At 53.7% G+C, this 26,045-nt stretch overlaps 1 protein-coding gene across 2 annotated transcripts in view; it reads right to left on the reverse strand.

Moving 5' to 3' along the window:
• LOC142258350 (V-type proton ATPase catalytic subunit A) overlaps window positions 1-26,045 on the reverse strand; it is a 463,932-nt gene that overhangs the window by 154,027 nt on the left and 283,860 nt on the right. For both annotated transcript variants that reach the window (XM_075330923.1, XM_075330924.1), the window contains 3 exons: window positions 4,717-4,780; window positions 3,145-3,348; window positions 1,433-1,527 (listed from right to left, as the gene is read on the reverse strand). In XM_075330923.1, the coding sequence (XP_075187038.1) occupies window positions 1,433-1,527; window positions 3,145-3,348; window positions 4,717-4,780 (363 nt within the window). The remainder of the gene's footprint in view (window positions 1-1,432; window positions 1,528-3,144; window positions 3,349-4,716; window positions 4,781-26,045) is intronic.

Consider the following 26,045-nt stretch of genomic DNA (forward strand, 5'->3'; position numbering starts at 1 on the left):
TGGACAACTTCTTTAAGGGTTTTTCCTTCTGTAACATCCTATCCCAATATGTAGGAAGTGGAATAATATTAGTAAATATTTCCAGTTAGAAATGTAGTGTAGTTCTCCTGATTAGCCATGTCTCTTACCTCATCTGCAGGGCATTGCAGGTTAGGTATCCCGGATTACGACCACAAGCAACTACCTAACTGTCCCTATATGAGTGGTTGTGACCATGAATACATAATAATGCTCAGATAACATAAGTGTCGTAGCAAATCAGGAGAACTATACTATTGGAGGTATTTGCTAATATGATCACGTATACTACACACTGGAATTAGATCTTGGAGATGGGAATATAAATGTACATATACACAGGACTTCAGACCAAGAGATGGACCGGGGGATTCTGGGTACAAATAAGCTGAACAGCACTCAATGTCAGGCAGCAGCTGCAAAAGGGAGGAGAAAAAGGGAGACGAGATCCCAACGTATTGTTATGCTTCTATAGATCACTTGTAAGATCACATCTGGAATATGAGATCTAGTTTTGTGCTCCACACGGGGGCATCCGCTACGTCTTGAGGAAAGAAGGTTTAATCATATTCACAGACGAGGATTCTTTACTGTACGAGCAGTGAGACTATGGAACTCTCTGCCGCATGATGTTGTAATGAGTGATTCACTACTAACATTTAAGCAGAGCCTGGATGCCTTTCTTGAAAAATTTAATATTACCAGTTATGTATATTAGATTTTATGACAGGGTATTGATCCAGGGAACTAGTCTGATTGCCGGATGTGGAGTCAGGAAGGAAATTTTTTCCCCATTGGAACTTGTTTGCCACATTGGGGGTTTTTTTTTGCCTTCCTCTGGATCAACATGTTAGGCTACGGGTTGAACTAGATGGACTTAGAGTCTCCCTTCAACCTTAAAAACTATGATACTATGATACATTTTAAAAAGGACATTCAGAAGTTAGAGTTGAAAGGCAGTAAGAATGGAAGCCGCCCGTATGATGAGTAATGGAGGCCGCCCGTATAATGAGTGATGGAGGCCGCCCGTATGATGAGTAATGGAGGCCGCCCATATGATGAGTAATGGAGGCCGCCCATATGATGAGTAATGGAGGCCGCCCGTATGATGAGTAATAGAGGCTGCCCTTATGAGGAGTAATGGAGGCTGCCCGTATGATGAGTAATGGAGGCCCATATGATGAGTGAGAGGTGAGGAAAAGACGTCTCAGAAGACGGCACAGGACTTATTCCTCCCTATTACCTTACACAGGGCGTTCATTACGTGTTAAGAAAAGGGGATTTCCCACAGGTAAATAGGACCGGGTTCTTTACAGTTAAAGCATTCTGACTGAAGGATGCCGACCACAAACAGTAGTAATGACCGACACTGTAACAACTTTTACAGACAAGCCGAAGGTTAGGTTCATGTTACCTGTCGTAGGGTGAGTATCCATTTTGCTGGAGGAAGTCATCCTTTATCAATTTGGCAACTTCTAAGGTGATTTTATCAGCTTCTGCCAGGGAACCCTGTGGGTGGGAACGATGACAGAGGACATGGGTGACATTGTACAGCTTCACATGTATAGGGTAAGGAGAGGGTTAGGGGGATGAGCTGGGCTTTCTTGTGACGGCTTCTTCTACATCTTATCGTCACGGTCATGTCTCACTCAGGATCATATGCGCGACCTGAGATAAGGAATCCTGAAATCAAGGCATTAGGCCTCCTTCTAAAACCCCTGAGAATCAACAACAGAAAAAGCAGGACTCCTAGGAGCCGAAAATGAAAGTGTCCCACATATAGAAGTATCATCCATACTGTTCGTATCAGGACTTCTCCAAGTTCAGGACCCTAATATGTAAGATGTCTTCTGTGGATCTATGTTCGGTGTGTACGCAGTCTTCACTCGGGATTAGGCCTACGTGTGACGCCCTGGACTAGCCAGGTAGTCACAGACATAACAACATACACACCCCCTCCCCTGGACAGTTACACCAGTCAACCAAAAACCCTTGTTGCCTCCCTCCAGGGTCTGATGTCCACACCAGGTGGGGCGGAGCCAGATGGTTGACCCCACCCACCGAGGAGTTCACAGGCCTGAAGGCGGGAAAAGCAGTCAGATGAGTTCTGGAGGTAAAAGTGAGAGGAGTAAAACGTCTGCGTGTGCCTTGGTAGGAGCCCAGGCACTGACAGCAAGGTCGGCAGACGGTGGTGGCCGTCTGCAGGAGTTAGCGGATCTCTGTGGAACCGTAGGACCGGGGTTGGGCGGTGGCCCACCGGTACCGAACCGGGGAGCAGAGTGAAGTTAAGCACACAGGCAGGGCCATCGGACCCCGACTAGACTTGAAGCCGCCGACAACGGTCAAATCCAGGGGTTTCCTAACACCCAAGTCCCGCTAGAAGGCAACAGTCCACACCGTGAGGATATACAGCCACCACCACAGGCTAGAGATCCAAGGGCCAGCGCCTGCGGGCAAAATGGCTCCTACGGTACCAATACGCCGGGGAGCGGACTACCGTTGGAAAACCATCGGAGTCGACACATTCTACACAGGTGCCGGGAAAGACAGCCACCATCACCTGTCCGGGGAGAGCAAAGACACTGCAGCCGGCTGTGGGACCAGTCCATCCGGCTGTTTGGTTTACCAGAGACTTTGTGACTTTCTGTCTGAGTGAGTACAACAGTGCCATACGGCACCGCGCCACGCTGCCCCTGCAACCCTGCACCCCAGCCATCCAGCCTCCCCGCATCATCACCGGGCCCCGGGAACACCAACCCCTACCCACGGAGGGGGACAACACCCTAGCTGCTCCCTACCATCGCTCCCAGGATCCCCGTCACCAGCAGCGGTGGTGCCATCATCACCACGTCCCGTGGGTGGCGTCACAAATTATCTCCCCAAACAAACCATCCCTTTTCACTCACGGGTGAGGAGCGCTGCTCGAGTCCCCGGGTCCGACCCACCGCTCGAGCCACCGAGCAGCAGCAGCAGAAGCCCCGGACCCGAGCGTGGCGAGCGCGTCCCCTCCGCCTGCGACATACGCATGTCCTCTATATAGGGTCCTAGAGCCTTCACGCCATATCCACTGTAGATAACAGATGGATACCCTGTTTACACCTCACCTGGCCTCCATCGTTCGCTCACCTTTCCCACCAGCTGGACAATCTCAGCCAGGTCCTCCTCCTCTTGCAGAATCTCCTTGGCCTTTGTCCTGAGAGGCACCAGTTCAGTGAAGTTGCGTTCATAGTATTCGTCCAGCGCCCTCATGTACTTGCTGTAGCTGATCAGCCAGTTCACCGAGGGGAAGTGCTTTCGTTGTGCCAGCTTTTTGTCCAAACCCCAAAAAACCTATGAGGAGATCAGATCAGACGGTCATTGTATTCTCATGTGCCTGCCATGTCCCCTTTCTCAGAGGCTTACTATAAAATCCTATTAGTCCTATTAGATGGGGGCAGGGAGATATCGCACTGGGGAGGAGCAGGGAGACGGGGATGGGGGCAGGGAGACATCACACTGGGGGGGGAGGGCAAGGGCAGGGAGACGGGAAGGGGCCAAGGAGACTGAGATGGGGCAGGGAGACATCGCACTGGGGGAGGAGCAGGGAGACAGGGATGGGGGCAGGGAGACGTCGCACTGGGGGGAGAGGGGAAGGGCAGGGAGACAGGCATGGGGGCAGGGAGATGAAGCACTGGGGGGAGAGGTGAAGGGCAGGGAGACATCACACTGGGGGGAGAGGGTAGGGGCAGGGAGACGTCGCACTGGGGGGAGAGGGGAAGGGCAGGGAGACAGGCATGGGGGCAGGGAGATGAAGCACTGGGGGGAGAGGTGAAGGGCAGGGAGACATCACACTGGGGGGAGAGGGTAGGGGCAGGGAGACGGGAAGGGGCCAAGGAGACTGAGATGGGGAAGGGAGACATCGCACTGGGAGAGAGGGGTGGGGCTGGAAGACGGAGCACAGAGGTGAGGGGCAGGGAGACATTGCATTGGGGGGAGGCAGCGCATGGGGAGAGGGTAGGGACAAGGAAACGGCGAATGGGGGAGGGTGGGAATTGAGACAACAGTGACTGCACCACTCACTTTGAATGTCCCAGCATGCACTGAGGTAGTTAAATGAATTGTCATCAGACAGGAAAAAGGGGGAAAATCCAGTAGGTATTAGATAGTGTAAGTAGGAAATGGTAGGGGATTTTTAAAGGAAGTATATTAGAAAGTAGCTTTGAATATGGGACTAAATAGATGGGAAGTTAGGAGAAATATGCTTTGTTTTTGCACGACCTCCTTTAAAAGGAATCTGTCACCAGGTTTTTGCCACCTAATCCGAGAGCAGCATAATGTAGGGGTAGAGATCCCGATTCATGCGATGTGTCACTTACTGGACTGCTTAGTGTAGTTTTGATAATCACTATTTAATCAGCATTAGATTATCATTAAAGGACTACTTGGCGTGCTGCAGGTAGCCCAGCAGATTCCTGAGCTCTGTATATCTGCCAGATCTGCAGCAGAGGAGACAGCACACAACTCAGTAAGTGACACCTTGCTGGAATCAGGGTTTCTGTTTCTACAGATGGGGGAGCAAAAGCCTACTAACAGATTCCCTTTAACCTTGGACCAGTGACATGTACATACTACACCCATCATACACTCGTTGACTAAGGTCCCTGCTGTCAGCTAGAAATCACAGCAACAATGACTGATACAGCAATAGCTAGTCCTCACCTGTACTATGCCCAATGTGGCCGATGTGACCGGGTCAGAGAAGTCACCTCCTGGTGGAGATACCCTGAAATACCAGACAGAACAGTAAAGCACTGAGCATTATAATCCAAGTGTCCCTCATTTCTGATGAATGACAGGTGTGGAGAAACATGGGACCCAAGCAGAAGGGCCTCCTAATGATGGTTAATATGTAGCTTCTTATGTTCCATGCTTTCATTTTGTATGTGTTTTTTTCCAATTAGGGATAAACTCTTTGACATCCCCTTCTCAATGACCATGTTTGTCCCCTTTAAAATAACAATTCTTATACTCCTCTCGGGTGTCAGCAGCTGGTATCCCCGGGCTCAAGTCGGGTTGCGATGCCACGCGAGCCCTGCGTCCTAGTCTATGGTGGCTTTCCCGCCATTCAGACGTATTTGAGTGACCAGCCTCAGCTCTGACTCCCTCTTGATGATGGATTTGTCTGAAGGCGGGGGAATGAAGCCGGGCCTGTTTATGCGCAAGGCTGGAGTAACGTCATGATGTGCAACGTGAGCCCCAGTGGAGCCAGTGCTCACATCGATGGAACGATGCCATGGGAGGTGAGTATGAGCGTCAACTGGGGCAAAAATGGGAATTGGTAAGTGTTTGTCTCGACTAGTCAACAACCCCTTTCAATGTCGCGTTTGTATTATGCAGGGGAACATTAACCCTGTGACTTTAGTAGTCTCTGCTGTATATACGTCTATGGCTCACAGGTCCGGACCTCCATTGATGTTAGTAGTGAGGTGTGAGGGGCAGGTAGAAGGTCTGTACTGTATAGACGTCTGTGGCTCACTGGTCCACATCTCCGTTGATGGTGGTAGTGAGGTGTGAGGGGCATGTAGGAAGTCTGTGCTGTATATCGGTGTATGACCCACTGGTCGCTAATGTCCAGCTTGGATAACAGTGTATATTTGGTGTCATATAAATAACTCCTCACACAACCATTAATGTCTAATCCGCAGGCCACAAAAGTGAGTACCCCTCTAAGTGAAAATGGTCAAATAGTAACCTTGGTGTGAATTTTTTGTGTGGTCTTAACTCTCTTGGCCATGGAAGTCACTAAAACTTCACAGGAGTCGCTGGATCCTCTTCATTCTCCATGACGGCATCCCGGAGCTGGTGGATGTTACAGACCTTGCACTCCTCCACCTTCTGTTTGAGGAGGACCCACAGATTCTCCAAAGGGTTTAGGTCTGAAGACGCTCAGCCGCTCCAGCAATTTTAACCTCAGTTTCTATACCGAGGCAGTGGGAGTCTTGGAGGTGTTTGGGGTTGTTGTGTTGGAATATGAAAGGAGGGAATCCTGCTCTGCTTCAGTATGTCACAGAACATGATGGCATTCATGGTTCCCTCATTGAACTCTAGCACCCACAGCTGGCAGCAGGTCCAAACCATGACCCTCCACCACCATGCCTGACTGTAGGCAGGACACACTTATCTTTGTGCTCCTAGCCTGGAGCCACTCCACACACTGACACCATCTAATCCAAGTAAGTTTCTCATGGTCTCATCAGAGAATGGAATGGTTCTAGTAATCCATGTCCTTAGTCTGCGGATTTCTTGTGCATAGTTTCTAGAAGAGGCTTCCTTGTGGGATGACAGCCATGTAGAGCAATGTGCTGCAGTGTGCGGCGTATGGTCTGAGTACTGACAGCTAAACGCCCACCCCGTAAGCTCTGCAGTGTGCTGCATATGGTCTGAGCACTGACAGGGGGACCCCCCCACCCCTGAAACCTCTGCAGTGTGTGGTGCATGGTCAGAGCACCAATAGTCAGACCCCCCACCCCTGTTACCTCTGCATTGTGCAGCGTATGGTCTAAGCACCGACAGGCAGACCCCCCACCCCAGTAACCTCTGCAGTGTATGGTCTGAGCACTGACAGGCGGACCCCCCCACCCATGTAACCTCTGCAGTGTGTGGCAGCATGTAGTCTGAAAATTGACAGGCGGATACCCCCGACCCTGTAACCTCTGCACTATGAGGTGTATGCTCTGAGCACTTTCAGGGGGACCCCCAGTCCTGTAACGTCTGCAGTGTGTGGGGTATACTCTATGCACTGACAAGGTGACCCCCTACCCCTGAAACATCTGCAGTGTTTGGCGTATGGTCTGAGCATTGACAGGCGGACCCCTGTAACCTCTGCAGTGTGTGGCGTATGGTCTGAGCACTGACAGGCGGACCCCTGTAACCTCTGCAATGTGCAGTGTATGGTCTGAGTGTGACGCCCTTGGACTAGTCAGGTCGTCACAGGGTACTGCACGTGTGACGCCCTGGGCAAGCCAGGGGTCACAGGTCACAACACCACACACACCCCACATTCCCTGCAGGAACACCAAGGTCAGAACACAAATCCTTGTTGCCTTCCTCCAGGGGCTGATGTCCACACCAGGGGGTGGGCCAGGCGGTTGGCTCCGCCCACCGAGGAGTTCACAGCCCTGGAGGCGGGAAAACCAGGCAGTTTTAGTTGGAGAGTTTGAAGTAGAAGGAGTAAACAGTGGAGTTGTAGTGAGAGACGGAAGACGTGAAAAGAGAAAAGTGACAGCAAGAAGCCTGAAGTTGGTCCGGGTGTGTGCCCCGGACTGAGACAGCAAGGTTGGCAGACGGCGGTGACCGTCTGCAGGAGAGATTGCTCGGAGGTTGCCGAAAGGACCGTGGACGGGTGGTGACCCGGCGGTACCGGAGCGGTATACAAAGAACAGTCAGCACCAGGGCAGGGGCCTTTCGGATCCCGGCAAGGCTAGGAGTCGCCATAATTTGCCAAATCCGTCAGTGAAGGGGACCACTGGGTCTCCCAACAACCAAGTCCCGATTGAAAGCAACAGTCCGACCGTTAAGGGGAGACACCGCCACCGCCAAGGCACCAGTTTCCCAGGGCCAGCGCCTGCGGGCAAGAGAGGGGCTCCTCCGGCTCATATCCAGGTCGGGGAGCGGGTTACCGGTGGGAATCCATCGCTACCACAGGACTATACATAGGTGCAGGGAAGAGACCGTCACCGCTAACTGCAGGGAACATCAGCACCGTAGCCGTCCGAGGGACCCGTCCAACCAGCCGCTTGTTTACCGAGAACTTTGTCATCATCCTTTGGCTGAGTGAGTACCTCCGTGCCGTGCGGCACAGCGCTGCCCCTGCACCTCCACAGGCCCCATAACCCGCCTGTCCACCATCCCAACCCCATCACTGAGCCCCGGGACCACCAAACCCCCTACCCACGGAGGGGCAAATCAACAACTGGCTGCTCCATACCACCACTCCCGGGATCCCCAGACAGAGCAGCGGTGGTGTCCACACAATCACCACAACCGTGGGTGGCGTCACGGACAATAAACTATCCCAACCACCAAACCCCTTTCACTCACGGGCGAGGAGCGCCGCTCGAGTCCCCGGGATCCGGCCCATCGCTCGAGCCACCGAGCAGCAGCAGGCCGCAGCAGCAGCGGCAGCCAGACCCGAGCAGTGGGAGAGCGCAGCGTCCCCTCCTCCGCCCGCGACAACTTGGCGTCACGAACAGGATCTTACCGCTCTGCCGTTGGGTAGAGGTGCGCCTTGTGACCGCCGGAGGTGTCCGGCCGGAAAATTTCAGAAGCCGCCATCTTTGGCGCGAAGAGTTCCCGCTCGAGCGTCTTCTCGAGTAGCAGAGGCGCGAAGGCCAAAACCCCGCCCCGATAGAGGAGGGGCCGGAAAGAGGCTAAGAGAGACGGAATGGCGGCTGGCTGCATGTGAACGCAGCTATAAAAGCAGAGACGCCAGGACTCTGCAGCCACCCTGTTCCTGGAAGAAGCCGCCAGCAGCATGTGGATGCCGTCCCGAAGCACTGTAGCCCCCGCGCCGGGAACCGCGGCGTGGGTGGAGATCCGGACCGCGCAGCTCTACCAAAGGCTGCAGGTCAAGATGCAGCTCCTCATGGAGGAGTGGGAGGCCGACATGGCGGATGTCATAGCGACCGTGCGGAGACGCGAGGAGGAAGCTGAGGAAGGGAGGGTGAGTGACCCACGCCCCGATGCCCTTGAAGGGCCGGTCATCGCGGCTGCGGGACCCGGTCTAAACCCTCTCGCCCTGTTACCTCCCTCGCCACCCGTCTCGGAAGCCGTGACCCCGCCACTAGGCCCGCTGCCACCGCAACCGGTAGCGATACCCAGCATGCCCGCCCCGGCGGGCCGACCTGTAGCCGGAGCCCGTAGCAAACCGGAGGTGCTGCCCTGGAAGGCCCGAAGTCTGAACCGGAGGCACCCCCTGAGAAGTCCCCCGAGCCGGAGCTGATCACCCGTTCCGTGCCAACGGCCCAACTGCGGAAAGCCCCTGTGCCCATCCCCCCCACCTCGGCTGTGGTTGCGCCGGGTTGCCGCTGCAAGGCGGTGTCCAAGGCCAAGAAGCCGCGGGACCTGCCGCCCAGATCCCTAACAGTGGGCAGTGTCCAAAATGTCCCGTGGGGCCCGACCTGTGCGCCGGAGCTCGCAGCAGCGCCGTACTGGGACAGGGAGCCGGTACCGTTGGGCCTGGAGATTGAAGAGAGGGAAAGAAAGAAGGCGGAGTTGGTGGCCCGTGCAATCTGGGAAAAAGAGAACCTCCGTCAGGCGACTTTCCGTGTCCGGGGCCCGCTGTACGAGGGACAGGTGAGGCGGTTTGATGTCCGCCGGGGCTATGGATTTATTTATGAACCGGGCCTGGAGGCCGAAGTGTTTATAGCCCGGCGGGATGTGAATGCTCACCTGCCCGAAGAGCACCCCGGTCGTAACCTGATGCCGGGCGACATAGTTCAGTACACCCGGCACTGTGGAGAGAGGGGGTGGTTTGCCCTAGAAGCGAAATTGAGGGGCAGCCAGGAGGCCCGTGTGAGTGCTGCACCCCCTCCCTCAGGTGAAGCCGAAGACTCTGAGTGATGGCAGCGGAGCACCGTTGCACCGTCCCCGTTGGGACCAGAAAGTCTGTTTGTGTTTGCAAGTTGTTGGAAATGAAAATGATAAGAAAATGATTACCGAACAGTAACCTGATTGTCTGCAACCGTGATTTGGAAAACCGGCCGTTGCCGGCACCGTTGTCCCCGTGGGGACCGTTTTCAAATTGTTTGGCATAAGGAACTCCTCATGGACAAGCCCATGAACTTGCAGGGCAACCACAGACGCTAGTGGCTTGTAAATAAGTTGTGTTACCATTTCCGCAATTGCCGCCTCCGGAGAGGCAGGTTGGAGGGAGGGCCCGCAGTAGAGCAGGCTGGGGCCCAGCCACCACAGGAACCGGTGGCTACCCTCTGGAGGGGAAGGACAGATCCCGCTCGGGTAACTTGGTGCAGGACTGGGGTCAAGGGGTGCTGCCTGTTTCTTAGGGGCAGCATCAGGGCCAGGTTGCTTGGGTGGGTGAAAGCGGAGACCGTAACCGTTAACCGTTTAAAACCGTAATGTTTAAGCAAAGTGCCTCCCACTGTGGGATGATGTTAGTATACCTGTATATGTGTTACCGTTTTTACCTTTCAGAAAAAAAAAAAAAAAGGAAAATAAAACCGGTGTTGGACGGGCAGCCCGAGGACGGTCTGCGTTTTGCTAAGGGGGAATGTGACGCCCTGGGCAAGCCAGGGGTCACAGGTCACAACACCACACACACCCCACATTCCCTGCAGGAACACCAAGGTCAGAACACAAATCCTTGTTGCCTTCCTCCAGGGGCTGATGTCCACACCAGGGGGTGGGCCAGGCAGTTGTCTCCGCCCACTGAGGAGTTCACAGCCCTGGAGGCGGGAAAACCAGGCAGTTTTAGTTGGAGAGTTTGAAGTAGAAGGAGTAAACAGTGGAGTTGTAGTGAGAGATGGAAGAAGTGAAAAGAGAAAAGTGACAGCAAGAAGCCTGAAGTTGGTCCGGGTGTGTGCCCCGGACTGAGACAGCAAGGTTGGCAGACGGCGGTGACCGTCTGCAGGAGAGCTTGCTCGGAGGTTGCCGAAAGGACCGTGGACGGGTGGTGACCCGGTGGTACCGGAGCGGTATACAAAGAACAGTCAGCACCAGGGCAGGGGCCTTTCGGATCCCGGCAAGGCTAGGAGTCGCCATAATTTGCCAAATCCGTCAGTGAAGGGGACCACTGGATCTCCCAACAACCAAGTCCCGATTGAAGGCAACAGTCCGACCGTTAAGGGGAGACACCGCCACCGCCAAGGCACCAGTTTCCCAGGGCCAGCGCCTGCGGGCAAGAGAGGGGCTCCTCCGGCTCATATCCAGGTCGGGGAGCGGGTTACCGGTGGGAATCCATCGCTACCACAGGACTATACATAGGTGCAGGGAAGAGACCGTCACCGCTAACTGCAGGGAACATCAGCACCATAGCCGTCCGAGGGACCCGTCCAACCAGCCGCTTGTTTACCGAGAACTTTGTCATCATCCTTTGGCTGAGTGAGTACCTCCGTGCCGTGCGGCACAGCGCTGCCCCTGCGCCCCTGCACCTCCACAGGCCCCATAACCCGCCTGTCCACCATCCCAACCCCACCACTGGGCCCCGGGACCACCAAACCCCCTACCCACGGAGGGGCAAATCAACAACTGGCTGCTCCATACCACCACTCCCGGGATCCCCAGACAGAGCAGCGGTGGTGTCCACACAATCACCACAACCGTGGGTGGCGTCACGGACAATAAACTATCCCAACCACCAAACCCCTTTCACTCACGGGCGAGGAGCGCCGCTCGAGTCCCCGGGATCCGGCCCATCGCTCGAGCCACCGAGCAGCAGCAGGCCGCAGCAGCAGCGGCAGCCGGACCCGAGCAGTGGGAGAGCGCAGCGTCCCCTCCTCCGCCCGCGACACACGCTCTTTATCTCCCAGTGCAGGACTCAACTCCCCATGGTTGGTTCTGGGTTCCCAACTTACAGTAATGCCTCCATCAGCATCTACAAATCCTAGTCACACCTGGCACCACACCCTGTCAGGCACACCAGTGGGCTGCTAAGCTGGAATAGAGCAGTCCACCTAGGGGTCAGACAGATTGGTGGGAGGGGGGAAGTCAGTCGGCTCCAGGGGAGCAAAGAGAACAGTTGTAGCCCTCGAGCTGTGAGGAGCTCGGAGGAAGCTGGGAGTTGTAGCTCCCAGGGGAGAAGCAGATTAGGTCGCAGACGGTGGTCTGGACCCGAAGGAGTTGGAGACCCGGTCGCGGGAGATTGGGACTGGATGCTTGGCTAGTCTTGGAGGATAGCCAGCAGCCGCAGTTCAATAGCCGGGCTGGGACCGAAGGCATGTCGGGCTACATGGACCCTAGGTCGGGGAGAGGCTTCAAGCAACCCGGCAATTAACCTGTGGAGGACAGGGCCTATATGAACTGTTCCCACGAAGCTCAGAGATCGGGGGCACTAGTGCAATGAGGGGGATAGGGCTTTCCAAGCAAAGCAGCCCAATGAAAACCCAAGCGTGAGCTCCTGAGAGCAAGCTCCTCTGCTACCCATAGTAGGGAGCGGAGCCCAGACAGCTCCAAGCTTGCGGGCAACTTGGACACTCTAAAATACTGTGCACAGAGGCAGGTTACAGACCCAGGCAATGCTTCAGGGGACGGGACCCGGACGAGCTCCCCCAAGAGGGCAGCGGCACCCAGAGACTTGGTTTACCACGTTGTCAGCGTCTGCTTTCCTTCTGAGTGAGTACCTGATTAACCCCTGCAACCAGCGAGCCTGCGCTCCCCCTGCACCCCATACCACCATCCAGAGTCCCGGGGCCTTCCCCTACCTGTGGAGGGTAACATCATCTGGCTGCCCCACTCCATCACCCCGGGTACTCCCAATGGCAGCAGCGGTACTCTCTATTATTGCGCACCACGGGTGGCTTCACAAACTATCTAACTCCCCTGTAAATAACCCCCCCATTACGTTGTGGCAGGAGACCCTCGAGCCACGAGTAGCGACACCCGGATCCAAGCGATTCAACCGCATGCGAGACAACTTTTTGGCGTCATGAACAGAATTCGGACAGGACCCACTAACCTGGGTGACGTGCGCCTTGAAAATCCAAGTTGCGGTGTCAAAATCCCGTTCCCACCAGTTTACGCCATCTTTGGCGCCAAAACGCCATCTTCCAGACCAAAAGCTCGCGAAGCCAATGCCTTGCCCTTCGTCCTGAGAGTGTGGCCAGAACTGGAATTTCCCAGAGTGCCCCAGCGCAAAAGTGAGTGGCTGGCAAAAACAAGGGGGGACGTGAATATGTCGCAGCGCTACCCCCACCAGACCAGGTTGATACCGATGCAGCGGGCGCTGCTCCGGTCGCAAGAGCGGCGGCACCCGCCCGGGCCGAGGCGGTCTCACTTATCATGCCGATCACCTTACGCTACGTGCCCGGCGCTGCCTGGCTCCCATAATATGATGGCCGACCTGATGCATTGCAGGGATTCAAGCGGAAGATCTGCACGGTCCTAGATACGTATGCCCTGACCGCCTGGCAGCGGGCGTCTGTGGTACTCGGTCAGCTGACAGGCACCGCCGAGCTGGAAGTGGAAACTTGGACTGATGAAGACCAGACCTCGGACCCCGCCATCTTTAAAGAGCTGTGTTTGAGACCTGCATCGAAGCTGAGCTGAGAATGAGGTTCTACAGCTGCAAACAGCGCCCCCAAGACAGCATCAGAGAATACGCCCTGAGACTGCAAGCGGCGCTACAGACTCTGAATCTGATCAACAACATCAGTGAACAGGAGGGGAACAAGATGCTTGTGGAGCAGTTCCTGCAAGGCCTGGGATCAGTGGAAGACCGTAAGCAACTACGGCTGTGGGCCCTGGAGCATCCTACATTAGACTTTGCTGTCCTGAAAGAACGAGCGATCAAAGCCCTGCAGCCCCCGGAGGCTACTGACTCTCCTCTTCAATCTTGGCAAGCCAGCACCTCTCCTCTACATGTGAAGCCTCCTGCCTTAGTATTGCCAGAACCAACATTTTCGATAATGCCCGTGGGTGGAATCAGCGATTTATCTTTACAGGTGCAGCAGTTGAGCAGTGATGTTGCAAGGATCTTAGAGGTGATGCAGCTCAAGCCAAAGACCAAGCCAGCAGGGAAGATCCAGCTAGCTGACTGCCCGGAGGATGTCCCTTGGATGAGAGGGAGGACCTCAACGTACAGAGGACGGAACAGTGACCGGTATGGACAGCTTGTTTGTTACGAATGTAATAAGACTGGACATTATGCCCGGATCTGTCCTTTAAACTGGCAACCCCTGGGGCCCAGAGCCAATCCCTAGGAATAAACTCCCAGGGTCCAGTGGACTGGCGAGAGAGGTATGTGGGGGGATGGCCCATTGTTTCCATCACCCTAGATGGGATCCCGACCTCTGCACTCCTTGATACCGGCTCCCAGGTAACGATTATTCCCTATGTACTGTATAAGAAGTTCTTTTTAGATGATGAACTCACACCGCCAGATGACAGCATTACCATCTACGCCATCAACGGGTTACCAGTGATTCAAATTGGGTTCAAGGAGGTGACCATCATGGTGGGCCGGGTAGAGTTGGCGCGACAAGGACTCATAGTCATGCAGAATGACCCTAGTGATCGGAACCCTAAGAACATTTTGGGAACAAATGTCATTGAGAACTGTATGGGGGAAGTGTTGTTTTTACCCCAACAGCTATCTGAGATGAGACTGCAGGAGCAGGGCGACAGAGGGTCCTGCAAAGAGAGATCTGAGCCTTCCTGCAGCGGCAACAGGTAAACCTGAGACGCTGCCCTCAACACCTGCAGCGGATTCCTCAGCCCCCGCTGAGGACCATCAAGTTGCAGACCCCGACAAAATTGTCCCGGTTCTCATAGAGTCAAACCCGGAAGAGATGGAGGAAGAAGATTCGGGTTCCAGCATCCCGGAGGCTGCCTGGGTGCCACACATTGGAGGAAACGGTTACCGGGTTTCTCTGTCGTCACGTCGGTGCCGGAGTTAATTATGATGAAAGTGGAGGAGTCCACCTCAGATGATGAAGCCCCAGTTAATACCGTTGAGGTTGTGGTACCGATTTGCTGACGCTGCGGCCTGCCAGAGCCTTCCTGCAGCGGCAACAGGTAAATCTATCTGGAGGGGAAATTGGCGGTGTACGGGTAATGGATGTAGCCCCTCTTATAGTGCCCCCACCGAGTGAGATGATGATATGGTGCAGGGCAGCTGTAGGCTCCTGTGGACAAGATTACCAGGCAGTGGTAGAGCCCCTGCCCTCAGAGCATTGGCCCACAGTATTAACGGCCAGAGGGTAGTCGATATCTGGAAGGAGAGGGTGCCCGTGCAAGTGTTGAAATGCGGGGAAGAGGAGGTTACATTGCTTCGGTATGCCACCAATGCCAAGCTGTTCACAGTAAATATAGATTCAATCTGTACAGTGAATTCCCCAAACACATCAGATCAGTCCTCCAGTGACAGTTCCCAGGGACAATTAGAGAAGTGGTGCCAAGAGCTACATGTGGGCACCGACTCTACACCTCCACATCACAAGCAAGGGGTCTACAGGGTTGTGCAGGAGTACGAGCAGGTCTTTAGCAAGCATCCACTAGATAAAAGGGGTACAACACCACATACCCACAGGCGCTTATCTGCCCATCAAGGAGAGGTATAGGCAGGGCCAGATTAAGGTTGGTGGGGGCCCCTGCGCAGAAAATCTGGTGGGGGTCCCATAACGTTAACATTTTTAGCCATAACAGTAGAGCACGAACTGTAGCATTTAGATATAAATCCAAGATCCAATGATCTTATCCTGTTCTGCCACATTCAGATTTACAGTACTACAATACAGACACAGTCCAGGATAACTCACAGCCGTCACTTATACACACAAAGTAGAGTTAAGGCTGCGTTACACGTTTCAATTACATATGCGATCTCGTATGTGATCGCACACACCCCCATCGTATGTGCGGAACGGGCAATTTGTTGTCCGTGTCGCACAAACGATTAAACCCCGTCACACTTACTTACCTTCCAAACGACCTCGCTGTGGGCGGCGAACATCCACTTCCTGAAGTGGGAGGGACGTTCGGCGTCACAGCGACGTCACACAGCGGCTGGCCAATAGAAGCGGAGGGGCGGAGATGAGCGGGACGTAAACATCCCGCCCACCTCCTTCCTTCCACATTGCCGGTGGGACGCAGGTAAGCTGTGTTCATCGTTCCCGGGGTGTCACACGGTGCGACGTGTGCTGCCTTAAGAACGATGTACAACCAGACGTTCAACTTTTAGAAAATGAACGACGTGTATGCGATCAACGTTTTAACGCACAATTAGGGTCGCTCGTAGCGGTCACACACTACAATATCACTAACGATGCCGGATGTTCGACACTTCTGACGTGACCGCGCCGACACATCGTTAGATATATTGTAGCGTGTAAAGCCCGCTTTAGTCACATATTTTTTATTGATCCCAATGTTAAGGCAGCCAGGGCCGGCTCCAGGTTTCTGTGGCCTCCGGGTGAAAGTCTCAGTGGACCCTATCCACACACAGACACGCACATACACATACAGTCATACGTACATATACAGTGCCTACAAGTAGTATTCAACCCCCTGCAGATTTAGCAGGTTTGATAAGATGCAAATAAGTTAGAGCCTGCAAACTTCAAACAAGAGCAGGATTTATTAACAGATGCATAAATCTTACAAACCAACAAGTTATGTTGCTCAGTTAAATTTTAATAAATTTTCAACATAAAAGTGTGGGTCAATTATTTTTCAACCCCTAGGTTTAATATTTTGTGGAATAACCCTTGTTTGCAATTACAGCTAATAATCATCTTTTATAAGACCTGATCAGGCCGGCACAGGTCTCTGGAGTTATCTTGGCCCACTCCTCCATGCAGATCTTCTCCAAGTTATCTAGGTTCTTTGGGTGTCTCATGTGGACTTTAATCTTGAGCTCCTTCCACACGTTTTCAATTGGGTTAAGGTCAGGAGACTGACTAGGCCACTGCAACACCTTGATTTTTTTCCCTCTTGAACCAGGCCTTGGTTTTCTTGGCTGTGTGCTTTGGGTCGTTGTCTTGTTGGAAGATGAAATGACGACCCATCTTAAGATCCTTGATGGAGTAGCGGAGGTTCTTGGCCAAAATCTCCAGGTAGGCCGTGCTATCCATCTTCCCATGGATGCGGACCAGATGGCCAGGCCCCTTGGCTGAGAAACAGCCCCACAGCATGATGCTGCCACCACCATGCTTGACTGTAGGGATGGTATTCTTGGGGTTGTATGCAGTGCCATCCAGTCTCCAAACGTCACGTGTGTGGTTGGCACCAAAGATCTCAATCTTGGTCTCATCAGACCAGAGAACCTTGAACCAGTCTGTCTCAGAGTCCTCCAAGTGATCATGAGCAAACTGTAGATGAGAAACCTTCAACCAATCACTTGGGGGGTCTTAGAACCAAAATACCTCAAAGAAAAAACCCCACCATAAAATTCAACACTTTATTTCATAGATCAACAAGTACAAACTTAAAAACAGAGTTGGTTTGATACCCTAAGTCACTAGTTAAAGGGGGGGGCATACTGGGCCAATTCCCTATTGTGACCCTTCCTATCAGCAGGGGTCGGCACCCTACATATATGACCGTTATGGCGCCCCTGCTCCAACATGGACTGACCCTTCTTGCCCTATACTGACACTATTATTCGTGCTGCTGATCTCAATGAGAGCTTCTGTATAGTGTTTCGTGAAGTTCTCATGCATCCACCCAAGCATTCAAATAGTGGAATTTTCAATATATGTCTATAATTTCCCTGATGTTTAAAATAGACATCTCAGCAATACACGTGATCAGTTAGTCTAATAGAAGGTGCTGTCCATCTTGTATCAAACTTCATATATCACCAGTAAATAGTGTAGCCCAATCGCCACTGCTTCGCCAATTGGCATAGCTCACTGCCCATTAAAAATTGTTGTAGCCAAATCGCCTACTGCTTCGCCATAAGGCATAGCTCCTTGCCCGACGCGTTTCTCCTCCTGAATCAACAATCGAGCGGAGGTTCATCAGGGGCTATTCAGGGCTCAGTTGCATAGATGTCAGACTGCAATTATCAATATACCTGTATTAGATGATTAATCACCACATTAGGAGTCCATACAACACAATTCTATATGGGGCCATTACTCACATTGCAATAGTGCCAAAAAATAATAATTCAATCCTTCAATAAGGTAATGTCGTTCCCACTGAAAATATATACATATACATGTAAGTCCAACACATTCTCATTAGATTGCAGAGATCAGCGGACCATTTTATAGAGCCCAGTACTCACTCATAGTCAGATATTGTCTGGGACTGCCTGTTCCTATTTATGCCATAGATGCCTATTTCCTCAGTGAGGTATCAGCTGTGAAACAACATAAAAATCCACTCAACACCTCCTCAGCTCCTTCATATTCTCCAGGTTAAATCAATGATCCATATCGTTAAAAGGTACTTACTCAGGTATCTCATTGTATGGGTTTTGAGGCTGGCCACACTTCAATGGTGGACGGATACTGGCGCCTAGCTTACTGCCGAACACTGACAAGTTTAAATCCCCCTCCTTGTCAGCGTCATATTGCCTCATTTCCGGATCGTTATTCAATGCCGGTCATCCAGGGGGGAGGGAGGGAAGAGAAGGAGGGACGTGATTCGTGTGGCCTGACGTCCATCAATACTGCCCACAAACGTGACGCACGATAACACACCTCCCGGCCGTCACATGATTGGCCGTCACAGCGTTACCATGCATGTGATCGTTAGGGGGAGGAAAGACAAGGAGGGGCGTGATTTGTGCGGTCTGACGTCCGTCAATACCACCCAAACCGTGACGCCCGATGACACACCTCCCGGCCGTCACATGATTGGCAGTCACGGCGTTACCCTGCATATGATCGTCATCCATTGCCGGTCATCTAGGGGAAGGGAAAAGACGGGGCGTGATTTATGCGGTCTGACGTCCGTCAATACCGCCCACAACGTGACGCTGGTGACACACCTCCCGGCCGTCACCAAATCAGCAGTCCTGGCGCTCCCATGCAAATGATGCTTATCGTCATGTCGGGGGGGGGGCGGCGTTACCTCCTGCCTTCACTCCCCGCACTAACCTTATGTGGGAAGTCATCCGGTCACCTCACTTCCTGTACTGGCAAAGGTTCATGCATCTTTTACAGGCCAGAATCAGGATGCCCTACTTCCGGTTTTATAAATATGCATAATGTCAGAAACCCCTGTTACCATTACGCGGGGTACTGCTTATCCAATGCGTTTAAGGTCTATAAGGGCTCCATTACTTTAAGGCGTCCCTATTTACCACTATATTTTATGTATCTTTCTGATTATATACTCCATAATAACTTATGCCCAGGTGCCATACCGGAACCTTTAACACATCCTGGTTATGATTGCCTCCTCCCCTTCAATTCCCACTACTCCCAATATCCTATTATTTTACACCCACACATATCCTGATCTTCCCAAAAGAAATATGAAATTCTAAGGACTCCATGGGAAATAATCATTTCTAATTAGATCACTGGTCTACCCTACCATTAATCTGACTTCATCATTGATCATATATATAAACTGATGCTCATACTGGCTAGTTATATATACATAGCCTCATTTTAACACTCTCCTTCCATTAGAAGGGCTATTATGTGTGTCCTGGCTATATTTGTCCTGTATTAAATTAAATGAAGCTTACAAAGCTCAACTGCTCATTGAGCCCCTCTGGATGTATTGTTCGCAACCAGAAGATCCATCGGGTCTCTCTTTGGATAATTATTTTGTCCCAGTCCCCACGTCTCATCGGGACCGGTATGGTTTCAATGGTCCTAAAGGAGAGAACTCCCACATCCCCGCCATGACATCCATTAACATGGCGGGCGATGGGGGTGTCCCTTTTATTCCTCACATCTCCCAGATGTTCGCTTATCCTGACTCTCAGTTGTCTTTTTGTTTTCCCCACATAGTTAAGTGGACATACACACGTACACAAATAGACCACTCCCTCCGTCCTACAATTGGCAAAGTTTCTGTTCTTGTATGTCCTCCCAGTACTCACGCTTGTAAAATCCTTTGATGGAGTGATATATCTACAGAATGAGCATTTGCCACATCTGAAAGTCCCCGTCTCTCTCTGGTCTAGCCAGGTTCCTGCTTTTTGTGGGGGAGTGTATAAACTATGGACCACATGGTCCTTTATTGTACGGCCTCTCCTGTAGGTCACCGATGGTGAATTTGTAATTGCTTCACCAATGTCTGGGTCACTGGCTAGTATTCCCCAATATTTCCTCAAAATCCCCATTACTTTTCCATTCTGGTCGTCATACGTACCAATCAGTCTGGTTTTCAGAGTATCCTCATTTCTCTGTCTTGGTACCAATAGTTTGGTCCGTTCACTCTGCCAGGCATGTTCATAGGCCGCATTTATTGTTCCCAGAGGGTATCCTCTTTGGATAAATCTATTCCTCAGGCACCTCGACTGTTTGTCAAAGTCCTCTGTCAAGGAGCATGTGAGGCAAATCCCGGGATATGAAGATGAATTATGACTCCAGTCATAGTCCCTCATCACTCCCTGGCAGTGCCCCCTCCCTTCTTGTTCTCAGTGTTCCACTTACACCTCCATGGCCATGTCCTGTGATATGGAAATTAGGTGGCTTGGGGACAATGGACACAGGATGACTCCCTGCCGTGACCCTGTAGTGGGGGCTGCTAGCTAGTTAGCAAGGCTATGGAAATAGCCAGACAGAACGACTCCAGTAAAAAATGGTTCATATCTCGCAAGCCATATTTCCGATAAATATGGCAACCATAAAAATGGTGTCTCCGCATGCGGACGATGCCGGCACACCCTTTTTATGGGAGCAGGACATTGGGAAATGCCCCAGGCGTGATATCAGCCAATGGGGAACTGGCAGACAGGTCATGAGTCCCCTCGTTCTGTAGCTAAATTCATAACTGTCACAATGAGAGCATTGGCGTCCGCCTACGACGCTCCCAGGCAAAGTTATGGCCCATATTCCATGTTGTGGATTGTCCATAACTCAAGCCAGGGGTGGAGCAGTGCTCCCTCTGAGGTCACTAAGGTAGGAGGGGACCTGGATTTGCCCAGGTTGATAACCCTACTTCGGCCATTTTCCAGTGTTCTTTTCGCTGGGGTCACGTGTAGGAAACATCTGTGGGAAGGATCCTAGAAACCTGGGTACAGCGCCCCCCTGTGGCCAGACGCAACAAGGTAACTGCTGGAACTGTGTATGCCTGTTTGTAACCCATGCTTTGATTGTAACTGTACTCTGACATATGTATATTCTGTAGATTCCCTATTGTATATATTGTAGTTTCTAGTGTGCTTTAGGCTGATTAAATTATATAATTAATCTTGGGCTGTTCTGTTATCTCGATCTTGAATCCCACGTCTGTGTGTTCGGCTAATAGTTACCGTAAATCGGTTGGTGGCAGCGAATTGTGCCAAGGATTATTGTGGGGAGGCCAGTGAGATTCGGGGAGATTTTATATATTCCGCCCGCGGAGGTCGGGGGAATATATACCCTACTCTCACCGGGGACCCTTCAATAATCGGCATAAGTAGTATAGCGGCCTCCTTGCTTATGGTCGGGCAATTCCATAATTGGCCTGACTATAAGAGGGGCGCTAGAGAGCGCGTCACGTGCTCTGTCTGTCGGTCGGGAGGTATAAAGGAGGGGTGACCCCCACTTGTTACCCCCCGATTGTGACGTACTGGTAGCCAGCGCGGGGGATTTCTGAGTGACCCCCCCGGTGGTTTGTGACATATTGGTGGCAAGCGGTGGGATCGAGATAATAGTGTGTGTGAGTGTGAGACCCATACTCCCAGACACTAAAGACTGCCTGCAGCAGCTGTGGCTGCTGGGGTCTTCAGACTAGCTCAACACTAGAGTGTCAGAGTGCAGATACTGTAAGGTGTGTGGAGGCATCAGGTGTCAGTTCTGTGTCAGTGACCAAAAGTCTGCAAGAATGGCTGATGGCACCAGGAGCAGAGCTATGCAACTGGCCAATGCTAAGGCAGGAGCCGAAGAGAGGGAGGACGGTGCTGTGGACAGCAATGAGGAGGTTGCCCACGAGTCCTCCAGGAGCTCGACGCCAGAAAACCGTTCTGCCGAGGACATTGCGCAACCTGGCACTGCTGGACAAGATGAGGAGGAGCTCACCCAAGGTTCCTCAACGAGCCAGATGCCAGCCCTCCGCTCTGAAAGGGACAGTGAATCGCCTAGCTCTGCAGCGTGCCGCAGATCACCACGTGCCATTCCACCGAGCCTGGGAGGCTCGGATAGCCTTCTTCAAATGGCTATGGCCCTTCTCCAGGCTGGAGACCAGAAGGGCTACAAGGAACTCCTGGCAGAGCGCAGGGCAGAGCGGCAGGCAGCGCGTGACGCTGAGGCTGCGGAGCGGCACGCAGAGCGTGAGGCTGCGGAGCGAGAGCGGCAGGCAGCGCGTAAAGAGCGAGAGCGACAGGCAGACCGTGACTACCAGCTGCAGCTAGCTCAGCTCCGGCCCTCATCAGCCACATGTGACCTTCGAGACACCAAACTTCCAAAGGTCCGTGTTGAGGACTTCCCAGTGCTGGAGAAGGATGGAGACTTGGACTCTTTCTTGACTGCTTTTGAACGGACTTGCTTGCAGCACCATCTGGACAAGGACCAGTGGGCCAAATACCTGACCCCCCGTTTAAGGGGTAAGGCCCTGGATATCCTTGGGGACTTGCCTGCTGAGGCAGATCAGGGCTACGACACCATCAAGCGGGCCCTGATCCAACAGTACAACCTCACTCCAGAGTCCTACCGCAAGAAGTTCCGGAGCCTACAGAAGGGACCAAAGGACTCCTGGGCTGACCACCGGCGGGCACTTGCCCGAGCTGCCGACCACTGGACCCAAGGCCTGCAGCTTTCCACCGGACCGGAGATCCTGGACTTGTTCATCACGGAGCAACTCTTGTGGAACTGCCCTGAGGATCTCCGCCAGTTCATCCGAGACCAGAAGCCAAAGGGGTCCACGGCTACAGCTGCCCTTGCCGATGACTACACCAACAACCGGGCCCCTGAGGCCAGGAGAGCGGCCACCAGCAGCACCTGGAGAGGGGGTAAGATGAATTCTGCGACTGCCCCACCTGCCCCTAGACTGCAGGGGGTGTCCCCCTCAACTCCCCTCTCCAGGCCCGTGGCGGAACCAAGACGGTGCCACCAGTGCAACCTACCTGGACACTTCAAGGCCATGTGCCCTCAGCGTCCCAAGGCCCCGGCTCCGTCCCCGTCCCAAGGGCCGCCCAAGGTGTATTGTGTGGGTGGGGGTGGTGGTAGGTCCCTGGACAGCTTCCAACCTGTCACCGTCGGCCGGTCTGTGACCATAGGACTGCGAGACAGCGCCTCGGAGGTGACTCTGGTGCGGCCTGAGATGGTGTCCCCCCAAGACTTGATCCCTGGAAAAACCCTCGCTGTCTCCGGGATTGGAGGCACTGACCCGGCGCTGCCTGTTGCTGACATTTATGTGGACTGGGGCGCAGGGCGGGGGGTGAGGGAGGTGGGGGTAACTGATCGGATCCCTGCAAACGTGCTACTTCGGACAGATTTGGGGCAGATAACCTCCCAGTTTGGGCCCCCCCCAAGGGCTGAACCTTCAGCCCGTACTGACATGACTCCTAACAATGTTAATGTGTTATCTATGAATGATGTAAGGGAGGAGGGAGTGAACTCTGATATTTCTGCTTGCATAGACACCATAGACACACACTCAGCTGCAGCTGTGACAGGGGAGGGGGTCAGAGAAAGGTGTGACAATGCCTCTACAAGTAACCAGCCTGTGAGCTGGGATCTGTTGCCCTCTGCAGGGATAAGCAGAGAGCAGGGTGCTGCAGGGGGAGGACCAGTGTGTGGGGTGGGGGCTACCACAGCAAATGTGGGGTCCCCAGAGATTTCACAGCGGGGTTCTGTTGCTGCAGGAGGGGAACAGGCAGGTGAGATTGGGGCCGGTCCAGGAGCGGAAGTGCTCCCAGGTAAGATCTCGGTGCATGGTTCCCCCACAACCGGGGTGTCAGGAAGCCAGGTAGGTCTGCCTGAACCGGCGACTTGGTCAGGAACGGAGGAGGAGCAGGCACGACCCACGGTCGCAGCGGCTGTGGCCGCTGTCACCCGCAGTGGGAGTGCTGGAAGCCAAGGGGCCTCCCGGAGGTCCGATAGCTCTTCCCCTTCTGACCAAGTGGCAGCCGAGTCAGGTGGAGGCCAGGACACAGGTCCCGGGGTACTGACTGAAGATGTGACAGTCTCGTCGATTCTGGCCACATCTAGTCAGGGGTTTCAGGCAGCGTTAGAAGCTGACGACAGCTTGAAAGCTCTTAAGGAGCAGGCGGCACAGCCTCCCTCGGACTCGGACCCGGAGCGAGTGGTCTGGGACCAAGGACGGCTGTACCGGGCCACGGTCCAGCAGGGTTCACCGGAGGCGTGGCCCAGGGACCGACAGTTAGTGGTACCCTATCCGTTCCGGACGGAGTTGTTGCGGATCGCACATGAGATTCCGATGGCCGGACACCTAGGGATCGCTAAGACCAAGGCCAGGTTCAACCAGCATTTCTACTGGCCAAAAATGGGGGCCGATGTGGCTGCCTACTGCCGTTCGTGTGAAACCTGTCAGAGAGGGGGGAAGGCGGGGCCACGCCCCAAAGCCCCACTGGTATCTCTGCCAATCATCGATGAGCCTTTCAGGAGGGTGGCTGTGGATCTGGTCGGCCCGCTGGCCATCCCCAGCAGCTCCGGGAAACGCTTCATACTGACGGTAGTGGACTATGCCACCCGGTACCCAGAAGCAGTGGCCTTGTCGTCCATTCGGGCTGACAAGGTGGCCACCGCATTGCTGGAGATTTTCTCCCGAGTGGGTTTTCCCCAGGAAATGCTCACTGACCGGGGGACCCAATTCATGTCCCAGCTGATGGAGGCCCTCTGTAAGCAAGTCCAGGTGCGACATCTGGTGGCCAGCCCGTACCATCCACAGACTAATGGCCTGTGCGAGCGGTTCAATGGCACCTTAAAGCAGATGCTTAAGATGTTGGTCGACTCCCATGGGCGTGACTGGGAGCGGTATCTCCCACACCTGTTATTTGCTTACCGGGAGGTTCCACAGGCCTCAACAGGATTCTCACCGTTTGAGCTCCTGTACGGGCGACGTGTGCGGGGCCCCCTGGCTCTGGTGAAAGAGGCTTGGGAAGGGGATTTGGCCACCCCTGGAGTGTCGGTTATCGAGTGTGTCATGCGCTTCCGGGACAAAATGCAGGCCTTGACGCAACTGGTACACGACAATATGGCTCAAGCCCAGGCCGATCAGAAGCGTTGGTACGACCAGAACGCTTGTGAGAGGACCTACCAAGTGGGTCAAAAGGTGTGGGTACTGGTCCCCGTACCACAGGACAAGCTTCAGGCAGCCTGGGAAGGCCCATACCTCGTGTACCAGCAGCTCAACCCTGTAACGTACCTGGTCACCCTGGACCCTGCCCGTGGAAGGCGGAAGCCCTTCCATGTGAACATGATGAAGGCACATCATGAGCGGGAGGCATGTGCGCTCCCCGTGTGCAACCTGCCCGAGGAGGGAGAAGCGGAAACCCTCTTGGATATGCTAGCCCAGGTTAGGGCAGGCGGATCCATTGAGGATGTGGAGGTTGGCCACCAGCTCTTGGAAGACCAACGGTCCCAGCTGTGGGCCACCCTCCTCCCCTTCCGGGGGTTGTTTACCAACCAGCCCGGAAGGACTGACTTGGCTGTCCATCACGTGGACACTGGGGATCATCCCCCGATCCGGCGTTCAGCATATCGGGTCTCCCTGGAGGTGCAGCAACACATGCGCCAGGAGATTGACGAGATGCTGAAGCTGGGGGTGATCCAGGCATCCAACAGCGCTTGGGCCTCGCCTGTAGTCCTCGTCCCTAAGAAGGACCGAACCACTCGGTTCTGCGTGGACTACAGGGGGCTCAATGCGGTCACGGTCGCCGATGCGTACCCAATGCCACGCATCGATGACCTGCTCGATCAGTTGGCCGGGGCTCAGTACCTGACCATCATGGATCTGAGCCGGGGATATTGGCAGATCCCCCTGACTCGCAAGGCCAGGGAACGCTCTGCCTTTATTACCCCATTTGGACTGTACGAGTCCACGGTGATGCCATTCGGGATGAGGAATGCCCCTGCCACTTTCCAGCGGATGGTCAACACCCTGCTCAAGGGACTTGAAGGGTACGCGGCCGCGTACCTGGATGACATTGCCGTCTTCAGTCCCACCTGGGAGGACCACCTAGAGCATCTAGCACAGGTGCTCAGGCGGATCCACCGGGCAGGTTTGACCATCAAGCCGGG

The sequence above is a fragment of the Anomaloglossus baeobatrachus genome, chromosome 12, assembly GCF_048569485.1.
Source record: "Anomaloglossus baeobatrachus isolate aAnoBae1 chromosome 12, aAnoBae1.hap1, whole genome shotgun sequence".
NCBI classification, from domain to species: domain Eukaryota; kingdom Metazoa; phylum Chordata; class Amphibia; order Anura; family Aromobatidae; genus Anomaloglossus; species Anomaloglossus baeobatrachus.